The sequence below is a fragment of the Gymnoscopelus microlampas genome, assembly GCF_963454915.1.
Source record: "Gymnoscopelus microlampas genome assembly, chromosome: 1".
In the NCBI taxonomy this organism is placed as follows: Eukaryota; Metazoa; Chordata; class Actinopteri; order Myctophiformes; family Myctophidae; genus Gymnoscopelus; species Gymnoscopelus microlampas.
Window position 1 is genome coordinate 25,264,789 of NC_139962.1, and position 23,042 is coordinate 25,287,830.

General features: G+C 40.9%; 1 protein-coding gene across 1 annotated transcript in view; it reads left to right on the top strand.

Moving 5' to 3' along the window:
• The window catches only part of fam189a1 (family with sequence similarity 189 member A1), a gene marked incomplete at its 5' end in the record, with an annotated part of 121,451 nt that overhangs the window by 93,457 nt on the left and 4,952 nt on the right, over positions 1 to 23,042 (top strand). The window contains 5 exons of the mRNA XM_084065536.1: positions 2,184 to 2,294; positions 5,246 to 5,377; positions 14,173 to 14,280; positions 16,056 to 16,216; positions 22,000 to 22,141. Coding sequence (XP_083921662.1) covers positions 2,184 to 2,294; positions 5,246 to 5,377; positions 14,173 to 14,280; positions 16,056 to 16,216; positions 22,000 to 22,141 — 654 coding nt within the window. The remainder of the gene's footprint in view (positions 1 to 2,183; positions 2,295 to 5,245; positions 5,378 to 14,172; positions 14,281 to 16,055; positions 16,217 to 21,999; positions 22,142 to 23,042) is intronic.

Consider the following 23,042-nt stretch of genomic DNA (forward strand, 5'->3'; position numbering starts at 1 on the left):
GGCCATGAAGGTTATGGCTCCCATGACGCCTCAGGTTGGCCTTATGACCCTCAAAAGATGATATTCCCTGAGGCCACAGTGGCTTTGATGCCCCGCTGGCACTGTCCCAGTGTCCCAGTGACCCAGTGCCCCAGCTGCTTTCACTGTCTCTTTCCTGTCAATACAGTTTTTAGACAACACTGTCTTTTGTTGAGATTCTTCTTAACTCCCCCTGACTCCCAATCTCCATCTTCAGAAGAGTCCAGAGATTAGTCCAGGGCTGCTGAGTGTGTATGAATGTTTGACTCAGGAGTTTGTACAAATATTGGTGAAATACCAATCATTTATTTTGTGAACAGATCATTTATTCAATTCACTGATAGTCATCCTAAATAAAATAATCCTTAACCCTTAAATTCAATCAATTATTTCAATGAATCATTGTTTTATTTGATGATCTTACTGCACTGGTAGTTTGGCTTTTATGCGCTACAGTTATCCTCCCAGTGCCTGATGAATGCTGATGAATCTTCCAACTGGAATGACAGACGAAGAAAGTGGCGTATCTTTCCTCTCCTCATATTGCTGAGGTGTTTTTGCCTCCGTAATTTCAAGAGTACTGGATAAGAGAGGCAAAGATGACATACAGCCCTGCCTTGTGATCTGGGTAGGGAGAGGTGGTTGTGATCTACTGGGTAGGGAGAGGTAGTTGTGATCTACTTGTAGAGGTGGTTGTGATCTACTGTACTAGGGAGAGGTAGGTCGTTGTGATCTACTGGGAGAGGTGGTTGTGATCCACTAGGGAGAGGTGGTTGTGATCTATTGGGTAGGGGGAGGTGGTTGTGATCTACTGGGTAAGGAGAGGTGGTTGTGATCTACTGGGTAGGGAGAGGTGGGAGTGATCTACTGGATAGGGAGAGGTGGGAGTGATGTACTGGATAGGGAGAGGTGGGAGTGATCTACTAGGCAAGGAGAGGTGGGAGTGATCTACTGGGTAAGGAAATGTGGTTGTGATCTACTGGATAAGGAGAGGTGGTTGTGATCTACTGGGTAGGGAGAGGTGGGAGTGATCTACTGGATAAGGAGAGGTGGTTGTGATCTACTGGGTATAAGAAGAGGTGGTTGTGATCTACTGGGTATAAGAAGAGGTGGTTGTGATCTACTGGGTAGGGAGAGGTGGTTGTGATCTACTGGGTATAAGAAGAGGCGGTTGTCCACTGTCAGTATGAATGTCCTCTCGGTTACACTTGAGCTGTAATTTAAGGCCCCTGAAAGGTTCTCTGTATTTCTGCTGACAGCTTTGATATCCTTGGGACTGTCAGCTCAGAAATAAAGAGAAGACTTTAGACAGACTGAGTAGGGGGCGGAGAGGACATACAGTGGGAGAATCAAGAGAATCAAGATTCAAGATAGCAGCAGGCAGTTAGCATTACCTCAGATCTATCAGCCTGCAGACCCAGAAAGAGATTGGAGTGGTGCGTACGTGCGGATGTGCCGGCGTGTGTGCATGCGCACGTGTGTGTGCATGCGCACGTGTGTGCATGTGTGTGTGTGTGTGAGTGTGTGTGTGTGTGTGTGTGTGTGTGTGTGTGTGTGTGTGTGTGTGTGTGTGTGTGTGTGTGTGTGTGTGTGTGTGTGTGTGTGTGTGTGTGTGTGTGTGTGTGTGTGTGTGTGTGTGTGTGTGTGTATATTAGAATTAGTAGTTTAGTGAAAAGCTGTGCCATAATGTTTGATTGCCTTCAGGCCTCAGTGGTTTAAAACTAAACATCTTATTGATTTCTATTGGCATCTGTGCTTTCCTCTCTGGTCACTCGGTCAAATCAATCAGTTGCCATTATTGGACAGTACACCACGGATCAATATCTAGATTTCTATCTATAATAAGAATCTAACAAACATTGGAATTCTAAAAGTTAGTAATTGCTGAATATATCTTCAGCAAGCGATAACATTTTTGATGTCCTGAGTCCTGACTAATGCTGTTGAAATAAGCTCCGCTGTTTCAAGAGATCTTCATCAAGAAGAATTCTCTTGATCGAAACGTTGAACGCAATAAAGCAGTGCAGCTTATTTCACCTGTGTGCGGACCTTCATTTCTTTGATGTGAAATGTTGCTTGTCCTGCACCTGGGCACTTGGATGTGCGTGCACTGCCCTTTGATGCTGACTAATGCTGTTCACCTCCTCTTCTCTCTGTTGTTTCAGATCACGTTCTTCATGCTCCTGTCAGCGGTGTGTGTGATGCTCAACCTTGCGGGCTCTATCCTGTCCTGTCAAAATGCTCAGCTGGTCAACTCTCTAGAAGACTGCCAGCTGGTGAGACCGGAACCCCATTAACCTTCTCCCCTGGATATCCTCCTGTGTCCTTTACCAATAGGCTCCAAACTAAAATGACAATGTCTTGAGACATGTTATCAATTTCAAAGGACATGACATGAGAAAACATTTACATGGCCAAAGCAAGTGTCAAAATAAAAACAATTAAAAACTAAGAAATGTATGTAGAATTGAAGGGAATACAGCAACGTGTGAACAGAGCTGTGTCACATTGCAACTTGGAAAAACTGTCTGACAAAACCACAAATGTTCATTTACTGAAATACTACAGCAAGGGTAGCTTGGTGTAAAGACTATTTGAAACCAGTAGCAGCAATTGATATCACTGTTTCTCAACGTCTGGTCCGGGGCCCGCCAGTGTAGATTGGGACCCCAATCTACACTGTAAAATTCTGGACCTGACCTGACCTGGACCAATTTAGTCTGTTAATATTCACTACTGTCTCCCCAAAAAGACTTGGTCCCAGCATTCAATGTCACACTAATAATCTATAGATAGACAGTCAAATTGAAAATCATTGAGAGTGGTGAACACAACTCTAGTATAATATGCTTTTAACACCAACATTTATAGTAGCATGACAAATTTGAGTTGTGTTGCCTTTTAGAGTTTCACAGCTATGAAATTGACTCCCCAGAAAATAGAAAAATATGATTACATTCTTAAATTGAGTATTCCCCTTGTAATAATACCTCATCTTACACCAATCGTATCCTCCCTTAAACTAACATCCTGAGTGTTCATCTAATTCTGGGTGTAAAATTAGACTTTTAATGGGTTGAACCTTTATGGGTTGAACCAGCATTCAGGATTTCACTGAGTATACCTACAGTCTTTTGAGTCCATTTGTACACTCTCAGAGTTACAATAACACTCAGGATTTGACTGTGAATCCTGCATAAGCCTACCCCTCCATTTAATAGTTCAAAAAAGTAACAGAAAAATCAGGCACAGTGCTATCAATATGAAGACTAACTGCTGTGTGACTGATCACCCACTGGAGCTCATGTTTTAATTATTAAGGAAAACATAATCGCCCTCCATCTGGAGCCTCCATTTGTCTGGCATAGTGGCGGCTTGTGTTGCAGGTTTTATCCTGCTTACGTGTCACAACAATGTTCATGTCAAAATGTTTCACATAGTTGATCTGCCTGCTAGTGGGGCGTGGAGGTGGTTTGTGCAAATGCTGCACATTTGTCTTACAGCTTATTATCGCATATTACTAGGGTGCTAATAACAAAGTGTACTGTGAACTGTTTATAAAGTACCTTGCTTCCGTGAAATGTTTTATTTCCATTACTGTACTATAAGAGCTTTTACAGCACATTTTATACTAGACTACAGACATTCACAGTTAAATTAACCACTTGAACCACTTGTTTCTAAATATAGAGGGTGTTTAAGTGTTCCATGCATGTGTAATTAAATGCATGTAGCGCATGGCAGTCTGTAGGAGTCAGCTTTAAACGGTGGTTGACAAAGTATACTCAAGTATAAGTACTGTAAACCTAAACTGAAATTGATGACAACAGTCTTTTTAACAAAATTTAAAATGAAAACCACATCAACTTTATATTTCTTGTGCTCACTGCCAGTATGCTAAGGACCTCAATCCTTGAATATTTTTCCAGTTGGTCAATGATAACTATTAAATAATTTTCTTTTTCACTGCGCAATCATGTGATAAGCATCCCGCTACTATAGGCAAATACAACGCTCATGTCCCCCTTGCTCATGTCCCCCCCTGGGATGTACAGGAACAATCCAATCACAGACATGGATGCTTGCTGGTGCAAGCCGATATTAGATTGACACCAAAATATACATTTATAAATGTGACAAAATACCCCCAAACGCTCAAATTAGAAGAGTCTTAATGTTCGCACACATTCAACACAGGCACAGCTGTTGTAACTCAATCTTTAGCCCTTTTACAGAGTTTAGAGTGCCGACGATCGGCGGAGTAGAGAGAAAGACGGAGAGAGGTAGACAATGAATGTGCATGGGAGAGAGAGAGAGGGTGGAAGACAGTAGAAACTATGGTTATAATATGCTGTGCTATTGTAGGTAGAAATTAAACTGAATACATGCAGGAGGCATGCTATTAGGCATGCCTCCTGGTGGAAATTTGCACCTTTCTAGTTTAAATCGATGTTAGAGTTCCAGGGGTTCTTGTTTTTCAGTGACTGCAAAGACTATTCTTTTTTGTCCCATGAGCATTCAGCTGGACAAAACATGACATGTAGCATCACCCTATCTACTGTCTTGACATAATGTGAAAGCAGCCTCCCTGCTTCATGTGCCTCCCAGGACAGCTTCTTCTAGTCGTGACTCAAATATTAATGTTTCCCATCTCCTCTCCCCAATGTAATTAACCCATACATGTTGAGTTCATGTCCTGCTTTCTTGCCAACTGGGTCACGTACTGAATTAGAGGTATTCTCTACCTCAATCCCTCCTTGCAAAGCTACTTACTGCACTCTCTCCTGACGCGGAGCTCTGTCATTTAAGCCTCACACCAGGGGTGCACTACTGCCTTAATTGCCATTTTGTCATTTGTCATGCAATCATATATGTCTTTCATCTCATAATTAGACATTGTGTCTGCCATGCGCTCACAGCGCGTTTTGTGTCAAGGATAGACATGTCATCAGCCATGGGCTGTAGACAGTAGTATCACACACATAAGAGGCCAAAGGTCTGATCTGTTTGTAATGTATGTGTGTGTGTGTGTGTGTGTGTGTGTGTGTGTGTGTGTGTGTGTGTGTGTGTGTGTGTGTGTGTGTGTGTGCGCGCGCGCGCGTGCGTGTGTTTACATGAGTATTTTGGTTGCATGTTGTTCCTCTGTGTTTGTGTGTGTCTGTGTTTTCTTGTGCATGTGGCGTGCGTGTGTGAGTGTGTATGTGTGTTCTCCCCTGCTCCCCCTCAGCTCAAGTTTGACAGCGATGGAGTGTGTGTCTGCTGCGAGCTGCAGCAGCAGAGCTCCAGCTGCAACAACCTGGGAGAGACGCTGAAACTGAACCCACTGAGAGACTGCAACACCATACGACTTCGCCTCAAGGTGGGTGAACGGGAGTGTGCGTGCGTGCGTGCGTGCGTGCGTGCGTGCGTGCGTGCGTGCGTGCGTGCGTGCGCATGTGCGTGCGCATGTGCGTGCGGGTGCGCATGTGCATGCACGCATGTGTGTGCCCGCATGTGCGTGCACGTGTGTGTTTATGTAGTGGGTGACTTGAAATAAAAATAAAACACAACACCACCATTTTCCTAGCCTGGCACGGCCAGACACTTTTGTTCTGGCGGAGTAGTCTGGTTTCCAGGCTACCATTTTCCCGCTTTTTTTTTTTATCAATTTAGAATTTAGGCATTTAGCTCTTAATCCAGAGCGACTTACAGTAAGCAAGGAAAACACAAGGTAATACATCAAATGCATAGAGACAGTGTAGTGTAAACCAAGAACCTAGCATCAGTCTAAATATTATACTATCAAAACATAAATAACATATGTACATTGAAACAATACAAACTATAGGCCAGGTCAACACATGAACCTGGCATCTGTCAAAATAACATGCTATCTAAATTTAACCTTTGCATAAGACTGCATGGTCGTCAAGGCTAGGGCAAGTGCTACGGCAAGTGCTTCGGGATAAGGTGGATTCTGAAGAGGTGAGTCTTCAGATTAAGGCGGAAAATTGTGAGGGAGTCTGCCGTTCTAACTGCAATGGGGAGTTTGTTCCACAGTTTGGGAGCCAGAAGGGAGAAGAGTCTGGGAAGTGTGGAGCGTTGTCCCGGATGTTTTAGCAAAGGTTCTGACAACTTCCCTGTGTTAGCTGATCTGAGTGAGTGGGAGGGGTTGTATGGTTGGATCATGCTTTGAAGATATGGGGGTGCCATACCTGTGGTTGCTTTGTAGGCCAACATCAGTGTTTTATACTCTGCGGGCAGTAACTGGGAGCCAATGGAGGGAGCGGAGAAGGGGAGAGACTGGCTGTTAGAAGACCAAGCGTGCTGTGGCATTCTTGATCATTTAGAGGGGCTTAAGTGCACATGCTGGGAGGCCAGTAAGGAGTGAGTTACAGTAGTCAAGTTTTGATATGACTGAGGTCTGGATAAGGAGCTGATTGACTCCTGGGTGAGGAAGGGTCTGATCCTTTGAATGTTATAGAGTGTAAACCTACAGGATTGAGTGACCGCTGCAATGTGTGCCTTGAATGAGAGCTGACTGTTCAGGACAACACGTTTGAACTAAGTCACCAGGGCAGGGACATATCTGGCACGGGGGACACGGTGACCGGGTATTGTCGATGGAAATAGTTAGATCCTGCATGGGCAGGACTTACCTGGGAAGAAGAGAAGCTTGGTCTTGTCTGGGTTCAGCTTTAGGTGGTGAGAAGACATCCACTGTGAGATGTCAGCCAGACATGCACTCTTCCACCTGAGTGGCAGAGGGGGGAAAGGGAAGACAGTTGAGTATCATCGGCATAGCAGTGATAAGATAGATTGTGTGCAGAGATGACAGAACCAAGAGATTTAGTGTACAGGGAGAAAAGGAGGGGGCCAAGTACAGATCACTGTTAGTTATATTGGTGGACAGCAATAAAGCATTTACTTGAGAACTGTACTTTATCTGTACTTTACTTGAATATTTGTATTTTTGGATACTTATGACTTTCACTCCACTACATTTCTAAGGCAAATATTACACCTTTGACTCCACTACATTACTAAGAAAAGAAAAAGTACACTATGAATGAACTACTTAAGCCATATTTCAATTATTGTGAAAACAGATCTACAGAAAAATGTCTGCATTTCAATACAGCAATGTTCCAGTACTTTAACCCAAGTACAATTTTGACTGAGACACTTTAGCTTGTAATGAGTAAGATTTGACCAGGAGTATCTATACTTTACTGCTGGGTTTGTGTAGCCTTATGCCCACCACTGGGTTCCAGTCATATTTCGACTAATCCCCCTCTTAACCTTGACAACCCTACTGCCTCTGTCTCTGATTCTGACGTTTTCATTTTTCAACAACGAAAAGAAGAAAAAGAAGGACACGCTGACATTCAAACTGATGTCCCCACATTCCTTGTATGGCATACCATTTTGAGGACTGATATGGCAGTCAGATGATGTGAAACACTGAAGTTCAAGCGCTCTGGCTCAGATTAATTGCACAGGAAGTGAAGAATGGCAACAACATTACTCTTCCCCGTGGAGACGATCCTCTTTAGTATGCAACGTGTATCAAGCCTGGGTTTGGCTGTAGTTTGCTAGTTCATGAGCTCTGTAGATTATCTTGACTCAAGCTGTCTGCCAGAGTGATACATTCTCCTGTGCCTTTATTGGATAATGGCGATCAAATCGCGTTCGTTTCATGTCCCTGATTGATTATAAAACATTGATAACCAAATAAAAGACTCCTTAAGATGAAGCACGGCTATGGAGCGGAGGGAAAGATCAACCACAATTTGTCATTGTGATCGTGGCTAATTAACGAGATGAGGTGGAATTGCTGCTATAAAACTTTATTAATCCATTAAGACCGGGAACGCATCTCTGTCATATTAGATTTGAGCTGTAACCATTATTTTATACATTGGCTATTAAATAATAGCAGATATACAAGCTCATAGTGCGACACCGAGTGCCGCGCTATGAGCTTGTAGATCTGCTTTTTTTTTTTTATTGTGAAAAAATGTGCAAATCTTTGAATATATATATTTTTTAAAGCGAATTTGTTACCCAAATCTTTGCTTCTGGAGGTCCCTGGAACAAAACATTTTACAAATGTTCGCTTAAAAATATGTATATATATATTCATAGATTTGCTCAAATTTGCTAACGATTTAAAAAAAAAATAGCAGATATACAAGTTCATAGCACGGCATTCTGTGTATATCTGCTATTTTTTGAATAGCCAAAGAAATAAAAAAAATTACACTGGTGCGTTCACGGTCTTAATGGGTTATGTACCAAGGAAGTCAGACGTGTTGAGTTATGTCTTAAAACGCTAAAGAGAAGGAGGTGTTGCACTGTATCCCCGGGTCCCCAGGGTCCATGGCTATTACACCACAAGGCTGTTATTACTGCGTCGCTGGACCCAACTGACCTCATGATTCAGCAGCCTTATGGTTCCCCCGGCACTAAAATGCAAGGAACTTGAGGATTTGTGAATAGTCATATAACCTGGGTATACAGGCACATATCGTCACTGTCGGGGCAGAAACCTCCTATCTCCATATTCTAACTTGTTGTGTTTTTTCGTAAATGAATGCCCTACTTGATCATATACTACAACTACAGCGTCACACAAAGCCATCAAAAGTAGCAGATCCACAAGCTTGAACCGTGGCGCGAAGCGCCGCGTTTTGAGCTTGTAGATCTGCTACTTTTGCTGTTTTTGAATTTGAATCCTGAAAAGTAACTGTTTTTGGACATAATGAGGCTTCCACCCGACTGAGACGATATATTAAAAAACAACAACACTTTGAACTAGCTGACGTCATAGCATTACATTGTCAAAATATGTCCGACATTTTCAAACATAGTGAAAATTGCAGATCTACATAACGCATCAAGATGCACGTGCTGTGAGGTTGTAGATATGCTATTTTTTACTACTCGCCATTCGATGAAGCATATTAAACATCTCTGTGGCTGCATTCAGCTGCACTCATAAATGACATGTTAACTGCTTGGAATTCAATTTTAACTCACACTTATAGCGATCCATTTAATATCCACACTTTTCTTCTTCCGCTGCTTTGCCACAGGCTGTGAATAATGGGCGTGAAGGAGGTTTTGGGGTAATTTGTGATTTCCTGTGGGGAGCGGGGGTGGTGTAACTTTCTGACCTAATAATGGCTGGGGGGCATGGTGTCTTTGAGAGGTTAAATACCCACTGAGCAGGCATGTTAACTGGTTTCTGTGCAGGCATTATTACAGTGGATAATTCCAGCATGAATTACACAATCTTTATGTAAATGTTTTATGTCACTTGGGAAATCACAGAAATGTGTACCCTCCCACATCTGCGAGGCAGATGCATTGCAAATATACACATTAACCCATTAAGACCTGAGGCCGCTTCTAAACATTTAAAAAAAAATAACAAACAAAATATGAAAAAAATAATTTTCACGATTTTTCAAAAATAGCAGATCTACAAGTTCATAGCGCGGCACTCGGTGCCGCGCTATGAGCTTGTATATCTGCTATTTTTGAATAGCCTAAAGTGACAGAGATGCGTTCCAGGTCTTAATGGGTTAACACATAATGTAGCAGTTATTAAAGTGTTATCTTTGTTATGTTGTCTACACTACGTCATGGTGTTTTCTGTATATTATTGTGTAAAAAAAATGTTTTTTTCTTTTCTTGACGAGGAATCTTCTTTTGATAGATGCAAGGCTTTTACATTATACACATTCAGTTTGACTTCATGGTATTCAGTAGAGAATCAAAGCATCCAGGGGTGCAACAGTTAATCGATTTGATAAAAAAAAAAGAAAAGATTGCTGATTGATTTTAATAAACATCGATTTGAAAGGGATCATTTTTTTTCTTTAGAAATTTAGCTGATCTACAAGCTTGCAACGTGTCGCAACGTGACACGTTGTGAGCCTGTGGATCTCTTATTTTCCACTATTTTTTGCATTACAGCATTGTGAAATAGGGCTTAAGTGGTTCATCAGACTAATCGATTTAGTCAATTATTTAAAAATAATATATATATAAAGAATATTAGAAAAACATGCGTCTCTTACTCGATTAATCGCAAAAGTGATTGATAGAATAATGGCTGAGAAGAAAATAGATAGATGTAGTCCTAAAAGCACCAACCATTGCAGTGCCCATGCAGTCTGTGGAGTTACGTTGCTAGGGAACTGCTTGGGTTCATTTCCTGTCAGCTACTGATGTTCACAAACACTGCAACACTTGGACCCATTTAAGCCTGATTTATACTTAGTTGCCCGCTCGTGTTGCATGGCGTAAAAAGAAGATATACAAGCTAACAACGCGTCACATTGTGAGCTTGCAGATCTGCTATTTACTGAGCACGGCACGGCACGCAACTAAGTATAAATCAGGCCTTAGAATGTTTGTTGACAAGTGTGAACATGATGCATACTGTACAGCATGATGTACAGTGGTTTCATGTACATTGTCTTATTGTACAAAACCTAAAAGAGAATGGCAGAAATACCTATGTTGTTGTTATTGTAAGGATTAGTATAATATTTTATTGTATTCATTGTTTTGTATCTATGTATATATGAGGGAAACACTGTATGTCATAAAAGTATATAGGGTATTGTGCTAATGTGCTTCAACAATGTTTATGGAGTTATGTTGAGTTAGGGACAACATTGTGTAATTTAAAAACAATATATGTTCTGTTGTAGATATCTTTAGTGATCCCGCAGGGGGCAATTCAGTCGTCAGAGGCAGCACAGTAGTTAAGGTACAGATACAGAGCAAGACAAGTACTGTAAAATAAGATACAGCAGGGTAAAACATCACAAAAAAAAAACACCATCAATAATGAACAATAGTATACGCCAGTATACAACCTATACAATAACCTATAAATACACACAATCACTGTGTTGTTACAGTATCCTGCCCTGTGCTTATGCAAAAACATAAGCAACCAGAATACAAACAGTCTGCACCCTATACATTGTTATGTTATGTACTATACATAACAAACACACACAGTCACAGTTGTATTACAGTATCATGCCCTATACTAAGGCAATAACACACAGTCACAGTGCCGTTAATAATGTGACAGTGTCAACCGTAGCATCCCTATACTGTACATTTCGGTGGGGAACATTCGCCGAAAAAAGGAGTGAATGCTCGACACGATGGTGAAGATATTTAGTGTATACACAAAAACAGGAGGGGGGCCTAGTATAGAGCCCTGGGAATACGGTATACAGTAGGGTTCAAGTGGTTAACCCTGCCATATCGTTTTGGCGGGACTAGAAAATGAAGAGTGGCTTTGTTTTATTGATTATCGCTGTGACAGCTTACCTCTCATTCTCGCGCAAAATTGCCTCTTCAAAAAGCAGTGATGCTGGGGCACCGCAGATGACCCCGGTTCGAATCCGTCCTGAAGCTCTTTGCTGCATGTCATCCCCCCTCTCACCTTGCGTGTCTCTCTATTTACTGTCCTATCGAAATGAAGCAGAAATGCAATATATATATTTTAAAGTATCGATGCTGTTTTGTTGAGCTTGTAGATCTACTATTTTTGAAAAATCTTGAAAATGTGTGCAAATCTTTGAATATTTATTTTTTATACATTTGTAAAATATTTTGTTCCAATTTGTGCACCCGGTGACAGAACAGAGCTGCCAATACAAATAAATAGCGAATAATGGAAGAGAGTGAAGCCCGATTCATACTTGGTCGCTCGGTGGTGTCGCACGTTGACAGTAGCCGACGTACAATCGCACAATGCATCGTGGCAGCGAAGCGTTGTGATGTGTAGGCGTGCTATTTTTGGCGCGCACATTTCTGTCAGGATATTTTCATCAGAGCTGGGAGAGGATCTTTAACTTGTAAAATGAAGGCAGAAATGTCTTGAAAGATGATTCTCATGTGATATGTTTATTGTTTGTTTATTGACACCTTTTAAACACCTTGGTTAACAGACTGTCAACATGAGCATGAGCTGTGTAATGTAATGTACTCTTTTGTTGCTTGTTATTATGTTTTTTTCTTTTGTGGGGACTGCGGTTGAATATCAGCATGAGAGCTTCATTGAGTCCGGTGCATTTACATTACATTACATTGATAGTATTGTTCATTATTAATATACGGTTTCCCGTCTAAACAAACAAATAAAGTAAAGTAAAGTAAAGTAAAAGAGCAGATGATAAGCCACATCAACAGATTATACCTTATGGCTGTTCATCTGTTTCAATTGTTGATGTGTGAGAAAGATTATTATTAAAAGTGACATTATATGTAACCATATGGCTTAGTATGGAGATGCTTAGCAATTTACAGTATACTTCTATTTTATGCTGGAATAACAAACATAGCAGCATAATATAATTGCAGTCATGTATGTAAGGATAGTATTTCACAGTATGCACATTTATTTAAGCTGACAAGTTCAAAAGAGGTTTGTCCATGTGCTGTGTCCTGTTTTGCCACAGTATGATGTATAAGATTATACTAGCATAATTATGTTTTATTATTATATACCTGACATTATTCAGTTTTGCCCTTGCAAATGGTATTTCTGAGCCTTTTCATATTCATGAACAAAAAGAATCATGTGAAATGTGAAAACCTGTTATATATTATCACCATTTTCATCAGAAATGTACAAATTGAACAAGCCCCCTATAGATGAGTTTTAGAAATGTCAGTGAAATGACATTGACTGAAATGCCAACATAGTAGATTAGATTCTCACTGAAAGTCAAATACAATGAAGTCACAACCTACTCTATATGGCTCTACTATATCCAGTTGCTCCTGGGCAGAAACCTTATCTCCATATTTCAAATGTTCACGTTTTTCTTTTGTAAATTAGTGCCATTTGTCATGCTACAGTTTCACACAAAAGTGTCTACAGTAAAAGTATCAATACTGCAATGTAGAAATACTCTGTTACAAATAAAAGTCAGGAATTAAAAATGTACTTGAGTTAAAGTACAAAAGTATTGGCATCAAAATCTACTTAAAGGACCAAAAGTAGAAAGTACTCATTATGCAGAATGTCCCATTTCACAAGTTTTCAAATATATAAAATCTTTTGAAAATAGAAGATCTACAAGCTCACAATGCGTCGCATGGCGACACATTGTGAGCTTGTTGATCGGCTATTTTCAAATGGCTGAAATATATATAGAGCTGAAGTGGTTAATGTATGTGTTGTAATAATAATAATCAAAATCTACAAAGTAACTAGTAACTAAAGATTTCAAATAATTGTAGTGGAGTAAAAGTACAATATTTGCCTCTGAAATGTAGTGGAGTAGAAGTAAAGTACAGAAAATTGGAAATACTCCAGTAAAGTAAAACTACTTCAAAAGTGTACATAAGTACAGTATTTGAGTAAATGTACTTAGTTACTTTACACCACTGCCTCTATAGGAGGAGTGTTCCTCTGCAGCAGTGCTCCCATACTGCTGTGCTGTGTTGGTATCCCCACTGATGACATCACCGCCGCTTGTGTCACCTTCAGTGCTTTGGCTTTGTTTCTGCCTCTCCTCCCTCTTGGATGGAACAGTGTTACACAATCAAATCTTAGGTGTTAATTTAACCCCTGAGACTTAAATTAACACTTAACACTATGGTTCATCCAACACACAGTTTATGGTGTGAACCTCTCAGTGTCATTTTTGTATCTCTTCTATTCTCACCAATTTACAATTTTGCAATTTATCAGACACTCTTATCCAGAGTGACTTACAATAAGCAAGGTAATCACATACATGATCAAATGCAGAGAGAACAGTGTAGTGCATCAGAAACTAGGATCCCATGTAAACCAAGAACCTACAGTAGCATCAGCTAACAATAATTATGCTATCAAGAAATAACAATCTGTACATTGAAACTGTAGGATACCAGGCAAACAATGGACCTAGCATCTGATTAAATGTCATACAAATCTAAATTACATTCTTAACATTGTTGTCAATGAAGCCTAATTTGTAACAAAAAACATGGGAGCGAGTGACCAAGATATGTCTGCATGGTAGCCACCAGTGCCGTCCTCTCTCTTCATTTATCTCCCACCCCCCTCCCTCTCTCTTTCTGTTTACTCCCGTGGTCTTCCAATCTAAACCTCCTCCCCCTCTCTCTATCTTCTCTCTCATGTAGGAGCTGCTGTTCAGCGTGTGTGCCCTGAATGTCATCTCCACCATTGTGTGTGCCCTGGCCACGGCCATGTGCTGCATGCAGATGGTCTCAACCGATTTGTTGCAGATGGTAAGTATGCTGGTGGGCTGGTGGAGGCACAGGCAGGCAGCAACAATGACTGACTTTGTCACCATCGTGACATTTTACTTGATGATTGATTGTCTTACAAATAATTGTGATTGACGGTTTAATTGCGTTTTTTCTTCTTTTTTTTTGCAGCATTGAACAATTTGGATTTTAGGCTTCGTAAACAAACATTGCACAGGGCTTGATAATATGACAAATAACATATGCAAAGAAATAACTGACATTGACCGGTATCAGAATAGGCCATTTTGTAATAATTGTGTACTTTCAAACTTTTTAAATGGTGGAAATAGCTGATCTACAAGCTCAATGCAATGCGTTGTGTGCTTGTAGATCATCTATTTCCGCTATTCTTCGAAAATGTAAAAAAGATTATGACATTTCTATCTCAAATAATTGCCATTATGTAATAATTGTGACGGCCCTATTTTCTGTTCCTTTTCGGTGGCCCTCCCTCAGATGCATTTCCAAGTGTTTATTTGCAGAGAAGGAGCAGGTGACCATTAGGACGGGTAAACACGCGTGGCCCACTAATTACGCCCCGCAAATTCTCCTTTCAGTGATTGTTTTTAAATGACTGTAGTGCACACTGCAAATGTTGGTCAATGCGGAACCTCACAGATGCAAAAGATGCTGGATTTAACAGCCCATGTCTCACTCTTCAAACCGGGTACTTTTTTTTGTGTGTAAAAGGGAGACTGTCCTCGAAATGACCCATTCCTTTTTATGTGACACAATGAATCTGTGCTCAAAACCTAAATGTTCTCTGCCATGAGGGAAATTAGCATAGCCATGCTCCCTTGTCCTTCGCATCAACAATAGTCTCCCAGTACAATAACTTAAGCCTCAATACAGACAACGACCATACCACTATCACAACATAATGTTGAACAGATAAAAGTTTTACTATTTATACAGATATTTTATGAGTTCTGCATTAATTCATTTTGTGGTAGCTGAAGTGAGAACAGGAGTGTGCGCTGGTCAGGAAAGATAAAGATTACAGAAAGAGAATAGGACTTGTGTTGTTTATGAGCTTTGGCAATACGGTTGGGTTGACATTGAGTTCAGGGCAGGTGCTCTAAAGCAGGGGTTCTCAAAGTGGGGTGCGACGCGTTGTGAGCTTGTAGATCTGCGATTTTCAAAGAATCATGACTTTTGTTTTAGAAAGATTTGGAAACATTTTAACAACTCAAATCTTGCATGGGGTCCCTGGCATGAAATATTTTCAGATGGGGATCCGCGGCCACATTTTTCAGGGGTCCTTGGCATGAAACATTTTGAGAACCACTGCTCTAAAGTAAGGGGATTAGCTCCATCTCAGAGCACAGTGTGGAGATGCAATAATTAAGCAGTGAATGTAACTCCAGTCGCTGCACATACAAAATGATCCACATATGGCTCCCAGCCACGGCGCGGACATTGCTGCAGTTTCATCACCTGGTTCAGTTGCCACATCATTCACAGCTAGATGGTAAATTGGTGAATTTGAACTAGCCCTCACTCATTAGCTCAGTGATTGCTAATTTGTGAAGCTCCTTCATCAATTCGATACATTTTGAGCGAATGCCAAAATAATGAGAGTTGAATGCGACCACCACAGAAAACACAGCAGATATAAATGGAAGTATGAACCAGCATTAGTTTAATCCAGACAGACAGACAGACAGACAGACAGACAGACAGACAGACAGAGTAAATAACAATTCCCAACGTCCAGTAAGTGTGTGATAATGCTTGTGACCATGTGTTTACAGTTCATGCCTCACAGAGCACGGGCCTTGAGTGCAGACTGCATGACCCCACACGGGACCATCCTGCACCAGACACTGGACTTTGATGAGTTTATCCCTCCCATCCCCCCACCACCCTACTACCCCCCGGAGTACACCTGCACCCCCTCCATGGACGGACAGAGGTGAGGAGATTACACCTTTTTCCAAAGAAAGGGTCTTTGTTTATTTCATTATAATCACTGTTGGACAGTTTTTAGTTTTTTTTTTTTTTGCAAGCACATGACTTTCACTCTGCTACATTTCAAATATAAATATTGTACTTTTGATAAATTAACCACTTAAGGCCTATTTCAAATACAGTGAAAATAGACGGTTATTGGATGGCGCAGACATATTATCGGATAATATTTCTCATTCTTCAAAAGGGCTCGATTACATTTTTTAGAGCATGCTTGTAATGTCAGGATTACATTGCATGTTTTTTTCTTAAAGAATCACATGTATTAGGTCTTGGTAAGAACAGTAAAATGGGCCATATCAAAATGTCATAGATGGCATAAATATGAAGACATTTCAGATCCACTATCATTGGATTTGGTATAACTAAGATGGCAAACATAGAATGTTTGATAATATTTTAAAAGTAATCAATGATGACATTCAAAATGTTCTCCACGACTATCTCGGCCATATGGTGGGAAAGGGGTGTGATGGATGACATGTTCATGCATCATGGGACCTTTGCATTGTAATTCTCCAGCTATCTCTGATCTTCACAAACCCTCATTTCTGTCCTAACATTAGCCATGCACAAAGCCCTTTAGTCATTGGGTAATACCCTGGGATTTGTCACAAGACAAATTAAATGGGACATGCTGACTGAAGAGGCCAGTGTACATCTGAAGCCTTTTCTAAGGACACAGAGATGACAAATACATGAATGACTAACTGTGACAGCTCATTTGGCACCAGTCACTACATTTAATCAAGCTACATAGTCTTTATCCACTTAACACATCCTATATTAAAATTGGCTAATGGGAGGGTGGGTAGACAGGCGGGTGGACGGACCACGGCCACGTCACTATGACGCAGTTGCAGACATAACCATAAACAAACCCCATACGGCCATTTATAGGCAGGACCACGGTCACGTAACTATGAAGCAGATGTAATCATAAACAAACCCGATATGCCCATATATAGATGTGTCACTATGACTCAGACATAACCATAAACAAACCCGACAGTGTTAACCAACATTTGATCATATTTTGTTTAGTTTATTTCAGTCAATTCATCATAATGAAACAGCTGTAAAAGAAAATACAGAACATGATTACTGGAGGCGAGGCAGTACATTGATTGTGGAACAGACATCTAGGAGTGGACATAAAAAAAAATCAAATCATTACATTTTGCAAAATGAGAACAGGAAGCACTAGGATCATCAGCAAATGGAATGAAGTGTGTTGAGAGGGCTGGTAGAAAAACAGGTTGCAGTTCAGTGTTATATATCTGATATAACACACTAATCAATGCAGAAGCAGGGGATGGTAAGGCCTCATACTAAGACGCAGGGTATTGGATGGAAAGGCAGATTGTTGCAAATTTGGGTGGAAAAGGCAACGGTGAACATTTAATGTACAGTATAAGGAGATAACATATGCAACATGATGGCATGCATAAGGAATGAAGGCAAGATAGGGAGATGAACTTACTTACAGTATGCAAATGAAAGATTTAATGTTAATTAGTCAATCAATCAATCAACAAGAGAAAACTACAGGGAATCAGCATGTTCTCTAAATACTGTCTTGCCATGAAACAGGTGATTGCTCAATGGCCCTGAGACATTTATATATTCATCTTGTTCTTTATACAAAAAAAACAACAACATTACTGTTTGATGGGGTTATATCAGACCGTTTTAACTTTCACCCTTCAGGCACGGCCTACTTGGGGAGCATGCAAGTCAAGAATGATAAATCGGCGGAAAACAATGCAAGTTGGCAATGCATGCCCCACCCGGTTATGCAATACCTGTTGTACCTGTTGTCAGAGTACTCTCTGAACCTGTTGTTAGCAACTTAATATGGAGATACAAGGATCTCCATTGTGCACTTATGTTGGTGCAACAGCACAAACGTGCATGACGCAAAGCTCAGCCATGTCCAATCCGTGAAACCGATAGGTCAGGTTCACCAATCAGGGAAGTTGGCTCCTACACCCCCACAGACACAGAGATTCGATATGTCCTCCACAGACCTGCGGATAGACCCATAACAGACATTTTTTGATTTTTCGGTTCTCTGCAAACCCTTAGTCCGACCGATTACCCACTTTTTCAGCGAAGAGATTTGTAATAGAAAAAGTGAATTAGGAGGTACCTCAGTCAGCGAAGTGGTTAAGCAACATGCCATCCATGATTCTCAGTTGTTGAGTGTCCACTGTCCCCTCCTATAACCCCCCTCCACACACACATGTGCCACTCTGATATAGCTTTTTTGGCAAGGAGCCATGTCTGCTTGTCAATTACTCCGTAAATATAAACAAGCCTGAGGAGATGTTTATAGCGAATCCCTGCTCTGGGCCAGCGACATGTCATGACATCATCATATCTTGGATGATTGGTGGAGGCTCTGAAGTTATATATTATCCTCTTTCCCTTTTAAAGCATGGAATTAAAAGTGGTCCATATTGCTGCTCGCATGACTGATGATTCTTAATTGGCACCATATGAAACGGTGCTATACTGCTGTGCTCAAACATTGTCATTGTCAAGTATTTGGGCGAGGACCCCCATCTGAAAAGATTTTGTGCCAGGGACCCCCATACAAGATTTGGGTTATTCAAATGTTTTAAAGGATTTGTATTGCGATGCGACGCGCTGTGAACTTGTAGATCTGCTATTTTCAAATAGCTGATGTATAACATACGATTAAACTGATTTTGATGTTATATTAACTCATTTAACTGAAGGACCCCCTGAAACCCCCCAAGAACCCTCGGAATCCACTTTGAGAACCCCTGCTATCCTAATACAATTGAGAGTCCCGCGCATGCGCGACGGTCGGCGGTCGGTCGTGTACGGTTGGTCGGTCGTCTACCGTCTACTCTCATACGGGTTCTTTTCATCGAGTGCAGCCAACTAGAGCCGAGTGAAAACTAACGCCGGCCATTGAAATGTCTCCATCTCCACCTCAACCGGACATCACTGCCCGCTCGCTCACGCCTTTTCCTTCTTTCAACGTTGTGAGCGTGTGTATACGTCCTGTGTGTGTGCGTGTGTCTTTGTTACTGTGCCTTTGTACTTTCGCGGTTTGTCCGTGCGGTCTTCTACACCGACGTTCGGGATCAGTGTTGCCAAATTGTGTGCGAGAAACAAGCAACCAGGTTTATGAAAACAAGCCCAAAAGAAGCAAGCCCTTCAACCCACGGTGTCGAATTCGGCCCGAATTTCTAGTGCTGTACAAGTGTACATTATATCACTATTAGTTAAAGTCAAGTGTAAATATCTCCCACTGTAGCACTCTTAACACATCCACCTTTGTATGATCTGTAACCTAGCAACGGTTGGCAACTGCTGTTGGTAACCAAGAAGTATTTTTTGCTTTCTAAAAATAGCTGTTAATAATTAAGCTTTTGTGTAATAGAAGTGTGATATTGGGGCAACACTAGCTAAGCATCTCATGTCTATAATGCACTATAAGTAAGCATACTTATAATGCCGTATAATCTGCTTATAACACTGCATAATTATAGGTATAAGTACTCATAATGCAATCATAACACATTATAAAGCCCCTTATAATGACTCATACGGTCTTCACAATGACTGTTTGGCCATGATCATAGTGTACTGTAATTCTCATAGTTGGAATGCATGCATTATAATCAAAGTTATAGTGCAATATAGTATTATTATTACTCTCCGCAGGAGAGTATTGTTTTTTACTCTCCGCAGGAGAGTATTGTTTTCACTTTCTAAATATGACACACCGATTGGTCAAGCCTCACGTGACACGTGACAATACGGTGAAATACTGTATAAATACATGGCGTCACTTTGACGGTGTCTTGCCACCGTCAAAGTGAGGTAAGACAGGAACCATCACGAAATGGCTGCATGGCTGATACATAATTGGCAGATAGGACAGATAGGACACTTATATAGACAGGAGGGATATGACACTTACACAGACGGATAGGACACTTACAGTACACAGACAGGACGGATAGGACACTTATACAGACAGGACGGATAGGACACTTATACAGACAGGACGGATAGGACACTTATACAGACAGGACGGATAGAACACTTACACAGACAGGACGGATAGGACACTTACATAGACAGGAGGGATATGACACTTACACAGACAGGACGGATAGGACACTTACAGTATACAGACAGGACGGATAGGACACTTACAGTATACAGACAGGACGGATAGGACACTTACACAGACAGGAGGGATAGGACACTTACATAGACAGGACGGATAGGACACTTATACAGACAAGACGGATAGGACACTTATACAGACGGATAGGACACTTATACAGACAGGACGGATCGGACACTTATACAGACAGGATGGATAGGACAGTTAGAACATAAGAATTAGAACATTCCCAACATTCCCAACACAAGTCTGGTAAGAGTGAGGTAAGACAGGAACAATCACGAAATGGTTGAGAAATGGCGGATACTGTAACAATTGGATAGGACACTTACACAGACAGGACGGATAGGACACTTACACAGACAGGACGGATAGGACACTTACATAGACAGGACGGATAGGACACTTATACAGACAGGAGGGATAGGACACTTATACAGACAGGACGGATAGGACACTTATACAGATAGAACATTCCCAACATTCCCAACAGCGGAGAGTTGTGCTCCGAGGAGCACTTTTTCTAGTTATAATTCAAGTCACTATATGTACTCACATTTCTGCCTACACCTTCAGGAATGTAATTACTTTACTTAAAGCACCCATAGACCACTTATAGTACTTATGATCACACTATAATGCATTATAAAAGTGATTATGATACATTATAAGCTTATTATAACGTATTACAATGTATGATAATTATAATACTGGCTCTGTATTACTGGTGTTCTGATCTATAGCACTTGGCCTTTGGCTACGGTACCTGACCGCAGCACACCAGTGCCAATATATATAGGATTACCTCTCATGTACTGCTTCTTAACCCATTAAAACCGGGAACGCATCTGTGTAACCACTTAAACCATTTTTTATACTTTAGCTATTCAAAAATAGCAGATATATAAGCTCATAGTGCGGCACAAAGTGCCGTGCTATGAGCTTGTAAATCTGCTTTAAAAAAAACAAAACAAATACATATAATTTTGGAGGTCCTTGAGATGAAAAAAAGTTTGAGAACCACTGATATAGTGGTTAACAACAAAACATCCAAGTCTGCATTACACTATTGGGGATATTATAAGAGACGGTTTATTTTTTTGTTCTTGAAGATCATATTTCTGACCTAGATGAGGTAAATATCCACTCTTAGGGTCCTATTTTGGGGGAGCGCAGTCAATGGTGGGGTGGGTGGGTTGTGGTTACAGAAGTGTGGTGTTTTCTGGACTGGAGAAGGGTGGAGTAGCTACACGCGGTGTGAGATGGGATGGATCAGGCTGAATATACTATCAGTGGGTGTGTTGCAGGTGGATTCATGGAGTCATGACCATTCAAATTATCACTTGTCATGACCTTTAATCCATTAAGACCGGGAACGCACCTGTGTCATTTTAAGATTTCTTTGACTATTCAAAAATAGCAGATATACAAGTTCATAGCGCGCTTGTAGATCTGCTATTTTACGTGCACATCTTTATGTGATATCGTCATACAACAAATACCATTCTTAAACGTCATGCTGATACGCTTTGGTTTCTTTTGGTCTTTGACAGAGGTCTGCACTTGGACTTCCCCCACTCTCCATTCAGTGCTATCTATGGGGTGCCCATCAACAGCCCGGGTACGCTGTACCCCACTGATCTGCCCCCTCCATATGAGTCTGTTGTAGGGCTAGGGCAGACGCCTGCCAGCCAGGTGAGTTACACTAATTTCATTTGTTTCCAAGCTTTCATTTTGTTTAAAAATACAAATGCTTTCAGTAAGTGTCCTGTTCAAAGGTCAAGTGTTCAATCCCATGTATCAGTGGTTCTCAACCTTTTCAGGCCGTGACCCCCAAAAACAATCATATTTGAACTGGGGACCCCCCACCCTGATAAACACTTGGAATTGTAGGAGTTGAGGCATTACATTTAGTTTGACTCTGCTCCACAGATAAATACTCAGCTCAACGCCTTGCGCTACGAGATGGTGTGAACTTGTAGATTGGCTATTTTTACAATCTTTGCCTCTTTCTTATATTATTTGACAATTTGGCCAATATTTGACCAGTTTTTATAGTATAGTTTGTTGATTACTTTTGATGCAGTAATGGGCTTTTTGTTTTCTCTTCCTTTTTTTGAGGTTTTAAAAAGGTCTTAAAAGTCCTAAATTGTCACTTCATTGTCATCTGGGGACCCCCCCAAAATCATGTGGGACCCCCCTGGGGGTCCCGACCCACAGGTTGAGAACTGCCTTATAGCAGAAGTCACCTGTTTGGCTAGTACTGTCTTCTTTGTCTTGTTTAATGGTCATATTGGACCAAAGGCCAAAGATCTTGGCTGAAGAGTCTCAAATGACCATGCAACTATACAATTGTACAGGTATACAAGTAACAACTGTAGTGATTTCTTTCGGTTTCATAATTCCATTTAGAAAATGATTATTTAATTAATATTTCTGAAAATTATCTTTCTGTAAGGAATGATGTAGGTCAAATTGCCTTTGGGGTATTCCCCCTACAGTAAATGACTTTGAAATGCTTTGAGTGTCTGTAGTTCTGGTGGGCAGCTCATGCTGTAAGAACCCACAGAACAGGAGGCCGATATGATCTATTCAT